At 21.2% G+C, this 10,898-nt stretch overlaps 2 protein-coding genes across 2 annotated transcripts; one reads left to right on the forward strand and one right to left on the reverse strand.

The window, feature by feature from the left end:
* Nucleotides 1-320: 320 nt before the first annotated feature.
* On the forward strand, nt 321-1,287 carry DICPUDRAFT_85245 (uncharacterized protein; the record flags this gene model as incomplete). The annotated part of the gene is made up of 3 exons (XM_003294754.1): nt 321-963; nt 1,035-1,159; nt 1,259-1,287. Coding segments are annotated over 3 exons (795 nt in total), but the record flags the coding sequence as incomplete, so codon positions are not given.
* Nucleotides 1,288-1,979: 692 nt separating this feature from the next.
* Nucleotides 1,980-6,314, reverse strand: DICPUDRAFT_43969 (uncharacterized protein; the record flags this gene model as incomplete). The annotated part of the gene is made up of 3 exons (XM_003294755.1): nt 1,980-2,767; nt 2,840-5,741; nt 5,820-6,314. Coding segments are annotated over 3 exons (4,185 nt in total), but the record flags the coding sequence as incomplete, so codon positions are not given.
* Nucleotides 6,315-10,898: the final 4,584 nt, after the last annotated feature.

The raw sequence follows: 10,898 nt of genomic DNA on the forward strand, positions 1-10,898 counted from the left end.
CACCGATGTTGTCTCTACTTTATCAATATTTTTAACTCTATTATTTTCGTTAAAGTATAAATTTAAATTATCATCTTTGGTAAGATATTTCTAAAATATTATAGATTTATTAACCTAGATATTAATTTAATATTTTTCTTTTTATAAGTTTGGATTTTTAGGTATCTTAATAAGACAAACAAATATTATTTGGGTATTTTTTATTACAATAATAAATATTTTGGATTTTTATGAAACAAATAAAACAAAAAGCCAAAAAGAAGAATCAATTTTTAAAGAAATTATAAATTTTATTATTTTTTGTTTAAAAAATATTAAAGTTTTAATTTCTAAATTTTTTGGTTTTATTTTGGTTGGTATTTTATTTGTTTTATTCCTTTTAATTAATAAAGGAATTGTTGTAGGCGATAAAAGTAATCATGAATCATCACTTCACATACCACAACTATATTATTTTTCAACTTTTACATTATTATTTTCATTCCCATCAATAATTATTTCATCACTTTTAAAAAGATTAAATAATAATAATAATAATAGTAATAATAATAATAATAATAATAATAATAATAATAATAATAATAATAATAATAATAATAATAATAATAATAATAATAATAATAATAATAATAATAATAATAATAATAATAATAATAATAATTTTATTTATGATCCAATTAAATTTATTTTATCATTAAATATTTTTATATTACCAATAATAATTTTAATAATTTTATCAATTTATAAATTTACATATACACATTTATTTTTATTATCAGATAATAGACATTATACATTTTATATTTGGAATAGATTTTTTAATAGATACGAATTTGCAAAATATGTACCAATTCCACTTTATATTTATAGCTGTTGGTTTATTTGGAAAGTTTTAAGAGAAAATAAAACAAAACTTTGGTGTTTATTTTATTTTATTTCAACTTGTTTAGTTTTATTACCAAGGTAAATAATTGTTTTTTATAATAAATTTATAAAATAATATGTTAACTTACTTTTTTTTTTTAAATTTTTAGTCCGCTTGTTGAACCAAGATATTATATAGTCCCATTTTTCTTTTTCCAATTCAACCAATTTCATTATTTAAATAATCAAATAACAAAAAAATTAAAAGATAAAACAAAAAATAGTTTGGATAATAGTAAAATTAAATTTTTAATTTTAATAGATATTCTCTATTTTATATTTATAAATTTAATAACAATTTTTATATTCATTAAATATCCTTTTATTTATCCAGATGGTACAATTGGTAGATTTTTTTATTAATAAAATAAAACTTATATTGAATTTTACAAAACAACAACTCCATCACTATTTCCAAAATTAGATGAAATCATTTACAAAGAAACTCAATACACAAACAATGACTTTAATAATTTTTATAAAAAATCTATCAAAATTTATAAATAAATAAAAATAAATATTTTTTTTTTTTTTTTTTTTTTTTTTTTTTAATTTAAAAAACTTTTTTTATTTTATTTTACAAAATTTTCTTAAGTTTTACAAAATTTTTTTGGTAATTTATTTATTTAAGTAAATGACTTTGAATTAAGTTGGATTGGGTGTGAAAGTGGTGAGATAATACCCATTATTTTTTTTTTTATATAAAGTTTTTTTTATATTTTTCAAAATTTTTTTTTATAAAACAATATTTTATATTACTTATAATATAAAAAAAACTATAGATATCAAAATGAAATAATGAATCAAAAAAAAAACTTATAATTAATATTATTGTAAGTAGATGGATATTAAATCAATATTGTAAATTAAAAGAAATAAAGTTTTTTTAAAACAAATAAAGATAGTTTAATAAATCAATTTTAAAATATGCATTAAAAACAAAAGACAATATAATAAATTTAAAAATCATGAAAGTAATAATAATAAATTAAAATTTTTAACAGACAATAAAAAACCATGTGAGAGAAAGCCCTTTATTTTAATCAATATATTTATTATGTGTTACTAATGTTTATTATTGAAGAATTGGTTGTTTCATCTGTAGTACTCGTGGTATTTGAAATTGCCGAACTATTTTCAGAAAGTTTAGAGGTATTTTTAGATTTACCAACTTTATATTTACCATTTTTATATCTTTTAATACCCTCTTTGCTACTATGATTATTATTGTTATTTTGATCATTTGGATTAAAACAATACAATATACTAACTACTGGAATTACCTCGGTGATAATTAAACCTATGAAGCTAAATGTCATAGATGATATATTAGTAACCAAAACTATAACAAATATACAATGTAGAAAGAAACCAACTGAGCATATTGTAGACAATAAAAAGATCTTTTTCTGGTGTTTAGTGTTCGAGAGGTTTTTTTTACTAGTTGATATCGTTTTATAAAGACTTCTACCTAAATATATAAATGCAACCGAAATAACCAAACTGAGACCCGCTTGTACAATAGCATACGCTAAACTAATTGCTTTTTGTGAAGGTGAAGCTTCATTGGCCATGACAATACGACCAGCACAATCATTCCTTGGTGAAGATGGAGTGTATTGGAATACCAATACAATGGCAATAAAGAATAAATATAATATTATATTAACAGTGATAACAATTGAATATAATTTTTTTGTAACACCAGTTCCACTATTATTTCTTAAAACCAAAAATACGATTGTGTACCATAAAACAATTAATGAACTAAATGCTGTAAAATAAATAAAAGTGGGTAAAACCACTAAAATATAATCTAAAACAGGGTTATCTTGAAGTTTACCTTGTTTTAAAAATAAAAAAATAATAATTTTAGTTCTCGTTTTTTTTCTTAATATAAAATTTATATATTTACCATTAGCTAATAAAAAGAAATATATTGTTCTAATTAAAATAAATAATGTTATAATTATAATTAATGATTGAATTAATTGGAATTGTATTATAATTTTTTTAAAATAAAATATGATTATAGTTATAATTTCGTATAAACCAAATAAAGAAACCAATAAAAATATAACAGCTAATATATACATCAAAACCTTAGTTTCTTTATCGAAAATTTCTTTTGTTTTAGTTTTCCAATCTTTATCATTTATACGAGAAATTAAAAAGTAAGTTGAATCACCTTTTGGAACATTAGGCACATTAAAACAAATATAATTATTATCCGTACTATTAATATTGCCACTTGGGAATTCTAATGGTAGAGGTGATGTTTGATTATTAATTTGAAGAGCAACATCCATTACTGGAAAATCATCATGGCTATTTCCCAACATTGATTTAACAAAACAAATCTCCACTTGGTCAATACCTTCACTCGATTGAATTTTAATACCATCGCTCAACAAATAACCAATGGTAGCATTTTTAGAATTTAAAAGAGAAAAACTTGGTGGTTTTTTATAAGATACAAAATTGGATGCTAAAGATTCAGGAATTGATAATATATACCCTTGTTTACTAACTAAAGATACGACTATAGGTTGGCATGTTTGATTAATATTATTTCCATCGAATATAACTTTTCCGAAAACAAATGTGGTTTCATATCTTATACTATTACATATATTTGATTGAAAAATCAAAGGTGCCCCTGATGATTGGAAACATTGTGAGGCATTACCTTGGGATAAATCATTGTTTTCAATACAGCTACACATTACTTGTTCGATTGATAACTGAGCTCTTTCATTTCTGCAAATGGATTGGGTACGATAAATTTCTATTTTTTGATTTTTGATAGTTTTTTCAACTGATTCATAAAACAATTGATAATTAAATGTATTAGGGTTTTTTATATTTGAAATATATTGGTTATTGATCCATTTTGGTTTAACGTAAACACCTGGATGCCATGTTCCTGCAGTCCAATAATACTTTGGCATCCATTCATTAAAAGAATTAACACATCCCTTGCACATTTCTTTGTTCATTTCATTAAATTTTATATTAAATTGTGGTACAATTAAACTTGGGTCTAACATAGTGAGACAACCATATTTTGAAATACATTCCTCTTTTGTTAAAGCTGGGGTCCACCATTTATAACCAATATTTGCTTCACATATTTCTTTTCTAAAATATATTGGTTCATAATAGTAACACCCTTCTGGTGAATCATTTTCATAATAATCGCATTGAATAGAATTTCTTATTTCCGAGTGTTTATGAACACATTTACCCAAACCACTTGGATAATAAGGATTAGAATTTGGTGAAAAGAAATATTTATCAGAACATTCACCAGCTATAGACTCACATTGAGATTTGTTACACTTGCCAGAGTACATTTCAGTGCATACAAGTGGAAAATTATAACTTCCACCACACTCTCCAACTGATTTTGAACCACAATCTATCCAATCTAAACCAATTTTTTTACAATTTACTTGGTCTAAGTTAAGTAAGCAGATTGTATAGAATTCTGAGCCCAAAAATGTACCATTGGCTAGCAAGCATATTTCCTTTGGAAAATTTACGAAGCACCCAGAATCAACCCCATCGAAAATAGAGGTGCAAGAAATATCGCCACAATTATTATGTGAACACTCTCCATAAGTTTCAGTACATTCCTTTTCAGTTTTTCCTGTTAAAATTGCACCATTGGGTAATAAACATATTGAACTATGAGTTTCGCATTCGTTTTTGTTTGTAATACTATTTAAATTATGACATTGAGTAAGATTTTCATCAGTACAATAACCACAAAAAGAAGATGGTGCCTCATTACATTGTGTTTTACATTCTAAAGAATTGGTGCAGGGTAAGCTTCTACAAAAACCATAATTGTCACAATGGTCACTTGAAGTTTTATGAAAAGACATTCCAGTTAAAACATCAAAACAAATGTCATGTGTTAGTAAACAAGAATAATCCAGACAATTAGAATTTTTATTACATCTATTTTTGTAGTTGGGTGAATAAAATGAGTATGTCGAACGATCCATAATTGATATACTACCTACACAATCTGAGGATAAATGATTATTATATAAAGTATCGATTGTATCACTATTAAAAGATGTCGAATTTGTAAGATAAAAAAGAGATGAAATTGACAATTTTTCCAAAACACATTTGATGTAGCTTTTATCAATGCTTTCGAAATCGGCTATACATTTTCTAGTATACAAATTACATTTCTTTATTTTACCATATTCTTTACAATCCGAATCTTTTGAACAAATAGGCGAGTATATAACATTCTTACATATTCTAATTTTATTTGTTGTGGAAAAGCCAATATTTAAAATCGAAAATTGTGAAGAACTGCATATATCAACCCTATCCATCCATAGGGTCGTTTCGTATTCATTTAAAACAGATTTTGTACATTCAGGACTTAAACATTCTTCACCGATCAAATGATTATTTTTATCAATAGGCGTTATATATGTTACATTAATTGGTGTAGGATTACAGCATTGATAATATGATTGATTTGGGCTACAGCATGGGTTGGTTGCAAACTCTGGATCACTTGGTGAATGTATACAATTTTTAACCAATATTTGTTCTGGTTGAGGTTGGTTAATAAAGTAACTATTAACTTTATCTCTGCACTTTATCCAAAAATCAGTTGAATGTAAATAATCTAGATTGAATCTTAAATTTGTTGATTCATCAATATCATTTGTTTCTAGTAATTTTTTTTTGATATCATTTATATATCGAGTAACTAATTTAAATTCATTAGCATCACATTCTAAACTTGAATAAACTTGATCAAACTTTATACTTAATTCAATTAGCTAAAAAAAAAAAAAAAATTAATAAATTGTGTAAAAAAAAAAAAATTTTAGGGTTGTGAAGCACACAAAAAAACATACCTTTCCATCTTTATTGTATAAAGTGGAATCTAAAATTAAAGTTGAATTTTTAATTACTTTGAAATCTTGATATTTATAATAAATATCAATATTTTTTTCTGAAAGTATAAATGAAAACTGATAAGAATTTGGTTTAAATTCATTAAAGGGAGGTACCAGTAATTTAATTGATTCATAAAAATCACCAAAAATTACATTGGATGGTGTCCAAATGGGATTTAAAAATTTTGATGGGTATAACGGTGAAAATGCTGTTTTTGTAATATCTGATAAAATAGATGGGGTAAAATATTTAATACCATTTGGTAACACTAATTTGGATGAACCTTTTAAAGTTATATAACCTGATTGAGGAGATAGTTCAGAAACACGATGTAGATATTTATTCCCTTGATTCTGAATAGAAAAAGGATATGAAAATATATCCAATGGAAACACAGTAATATAAATTCTTAAAGGGTGGGTACTATTAATTGGTTCTAAATATAACATTAAACTATTATCAGCTGAAAAAAAATTAAAATAATTAAAAATATTATTAATAAAATAATAATTTGGGTATTAGGAATGTTTTTTATGTATTATATACTTTCTTCGATGGATCTCCAATCACAATTTTCTGATGTTGGGAATTTGTTTGTTGAATTTTTAGATATGTATAATTGAGGAGATGAAGGTAAAGCTGGGGCATTAAAATAATAAAAGTCTGAATTAAAAATATCTAAAAAATAATTTTTAATACCACTTGATATAGTATTATTATTTAATTTTAAACAAAAAATTTCTCCTATTCCTGGGTGTGTTTCATTTTCGTTACACCCATAACCTGGGTCTAATACATTGTCGATTTCAATTGAATATAAAATTAAAGAAAAATTATAGGTTTTAGAAAGTGGAATAATATCAAAAAAGTAGGTATCCGTTGTCCAAATATCTAAAAAAAATTAGTAATTATAAAAGAAGAAATTTATATTTTTGAAAATATAAATTAATATTTACTTTTACTAAAGGGATCTAAGTCCATTGGGCAAAATTGCAAAAGAATATTTTTTTGTCCGTAAATTCTAAATTTTTCAACTTCATTGTTACCACCTAAGACTAAACCATAACCATCATGAGAATTAATTTTCAATGATAGACCCATACAAACTTTTTCCTTTGGTTTATATCTAAATTCAGTAGTTTTATTGATTGAAAAATTATATACATAATTTGTTTTATTAAGTACTTCCCAATCATCATTACAAAAATTATCTGGACATTTATCACAATTAGTACCAATCTGTTTGGGACAATTATCTTTATCTGTAAAATCACATGTACAATCTTTTAATAGAGTATCGTTAGTTGTAGATGGACAGGTAAACTTTGGACATGATACCCAATCATAATAGTATAATTCATCTGATAACTCTATATCACCAATTGCATAACTATATTCAACACCCAATGTATTTATATTATTCTTTTCAACAATATTTGATTTTAATACACTTGTCCCTAATATTTAAAAATTAAATAAAAAAATTAAAAAAATTTCTTTTAGAAATTAAATAACCATATTTTTTTTTTTAAAATTTATACCTTCAATTACTAAAAAATTAAAAAAGATAAAAAAAAATAATATAAATAATTTCATTGTATTTATTTATTTCATTTAGTATTATAAAGGATATGAAGAAAAAGGAATTTTGAAAAAAAAAAAATATTGTTTAAAAAAAAATAAATATTACAAAATAATTTTTCGGTGTGGGCAAAAAATCTATGTTTTTCTTTGAATTTGAAAATTATGGTTGGAATCACTTAATTTATATTTTTTTAAAAATTTATTTTTATGCGTTCTTGAAAAATTGGAATATCTCTAATGGGAATTTTATAAAAAAAGGTTTGTTTTTCATTATAATCTCACAATTTTTTATGGGTTCTTGAAAAATTGGGATATCTTTAGAGTTTTTTATAATAATTTCATAAATCATTGTGATGTAGTGGTAACCTTTCCCTGGTAGTATTTTGCCTCCTATAATATGAATGAAATGCAAGGTTTTTATTTATAAAAACTATTGCATCAAAGTAATCAAAAAAAAAAATAAAAAAAAAAAAAATATAAAATAAAAAATAAAAATTATTTATTTATTACCTACAATATTTTCTAAATTGTTTTGAATTAGTATGAGTATTTATTCAATACTATTAATTATTGTTTATCTACACTATTTAATTTTTAATTTATCAATTAAAAAGTAAATATACAAAAAAAATAACATATTTAAAAATTTAAAAAAATAAAATTTATAAAAATACTGCCTTTTTATTTTATTTATTTTTTTTTATTTTATTTTTATTTTTCCCATGTAAAAAAGTAAGCTAAATCTTTACAGAAAAATAATTAATATTTTTTTTTTTTTTATTTTTTCTTATTTTTATTATTCTTATTATAATAATATTTTATTTTAATAAAAATAATAAATAAAATAAAATGGCATAATCAACTTGAAAAAATAGTAATACTTTAAAAATTAATGATGATTTAACCATTCAAAAAAAAGAAATAGTTGGATGCATGGGATCAACAATATAGCTATTTTGAGAAACTATTCATTAAATGATCCAATTGAACATAAAAAATAACTAAGAACTAAAAAATAATGAAAGATTAAATTAAAAAGGTTATAAAAATTTATTTTTGGATGGATATATCATCATTTTCGACAAATTAAACGATATCTTTGAAAGAATTATAATGTATAAGTTTTAATTATAACAATTAAAAGCTGAATTCATTGCCATTTTATTACATTTGAAATTTTGAAATGTAAACATTATCCCACAAAAAAACAAAGAGATAAAGATATGAATGGGCTATTCAATTTAATGACTTTGCAGTGGAAAAGGGTAATTTTTGCAGATGAAACTTGAATTGAACTATATTTTTATAAATTGAAAATTAAAAAATGGAGGTAAAAGATACCATACAAATAATATTCTATCAAGAAAGATATCAACTGGATTATCAGTGAAAATGTGTACAATGACATTTAAATGGTGTTTAAATAAATATTTTTATTTTTGATATTTTGATTGAAAATTAAAAATAAATTATCTTTTCAAAAAGATTTGGCCTATCATAAAAAAAAAAAATTTTAAAAAAAATAAATTGTGTTTAATGTTTATATTATTTAATACAATATGGAAACACTGTAACTAAAATTAATTATTTAAATAGTGTTTTGGTTGGGTCTGAAAAAAAATGTTTATTTAATTTTAATTTTAATTTAACTTAATTTTATTTTATTTTATTTTATCTTTTTTTTTTTTTTTTTATATATGTTATATATGTAAATAAGATTGAATGATGGTATAATTTTGGTGTGTTTTTATTGATTTTGTAGGCAAAATTGAATTCCTATTATGAACTATAGTTTATTTGTACTATTATTAATCTTTTATTATGGCACACTTCCACAGTTTATAGCTTATTTTAGATGCTATTTTTATTTTATTAACTATCCTAAAAATCAAAGAAAAATTATTGATTATACTTTTTCCTATTTCTATTTACTAAATTTTATTATATTGTTGTTGTAGTGGAATATATTCATCAAAAACCTATCTAATAGACCTACAAAAATATTATTATTGGTTTTGTTTATAAACCCTATATAACTTGAAAAAGCGCTGTTTTTTGCTGTATCTGATCCTAATATTTAATACAAAGCAAAAAGAGTTTAAAATTGTTAATCATTACGTTGGCCTTTTTTATCTATACATATTGATGATGATACATAATGTTTATATTTAATTTGTTTTTTAAATATTTAATTATTTATTATATAATTCAATATTAAAAATAAAAAAATGTACAAAAAAATAAAAAAAAAGTAAAAAAAGAAAAAGAAAAAGAAAAAAAATTACATTTTTTATTTTCTTAAATGTTTATTTAATAAATTTAAATGTATAATAAACTATTTTTATTTAAATTTTTTTTAATATAAATTTAATTTTTGATTAATTTAATTAATTTTGAGTAACCATTCTATACCCTAAAACGTAAATGTAATGTAGTTATTATTATTATTATTATTACAATTTATTATGATTATTTTAATTATAACATTATTTGTTGCTATTCTTCTATTATTACAATTATTTCTATTACTATTATGAATAAATAGATAATCTTTCCAATACCTTTTACTATTACTGATAAAAAAAAATTCCGATTCACCAAACCAAAATAATCTAATGCAATACAATTAAATTCATTCCAATCAATTCTAACATAATCGAATACTAACCTAAACAAGTCATCATTTTTACTTTTAACCTTTTTTTTTATTATTCCTAACAATCTGTCTTATTTATTTAATTATATTACTAAATGTTTTAAAATTGCCAAATATATGTTTTTTATTTTAGATAGCCAAATAACCCAACTAAAAATATTATACCGATATCAAAAACATAATTTTAAATTTCTTTTTAACTACAACTACTTTTTTTATAGATTTTATTTATTTTATTATAAATTTGTTTTTATTTATTATTTATCGTTTTTATTTTAATAATAATAAATTTATTCTTTTATTATTATTATTATATAACTATGATTGTTTTATTATAACATTATTTTAGTATTATTCTCTATTATTAATATTATTAATTAATAAAATAATTAATTGCAATACCTTTTACTGTGCAATAAAAAAAATCCAATTCAACCAATCCAATACAAGACACCCTAAACAAATCTAATTTTTACTTTTTTTTTTTTTTTTTATTATTACCAGTATGTTTCTTTATAAATTTAAACATTAATAAATCCTTTATACATTTTATTTTTTATTTTTTATATATTATATATTATATATTATAAATTATATTATTATTTATTTATTGTTTTTATAATATATTTTTATATTATTTATTATTATTTTATTTATTATTCATATTATTATTTTATTTTAAAATTATAATCAATATTTATAATTAACATTTATATTTCTTTAATATATATTCAATTTTTTTATATACTGTTTAAATAAAGTAATTGTTTATTAATGTATAACAATTCATTATTGT

This window comes from Dictyostelium purpureum (genome assembly GCF_000190715.1).
Source record: "Dictyostelium purpureum unplaced genomic scaffold DICPUscaffold_632, whole genome shotgun sequence".
Lineage (NCBI taxonomy): Eukaryota > Evosea > Eumycetozoa > Dictyosteliales > Dictyosteliaceae > Dictyostelium > Dictyostelium purpureum.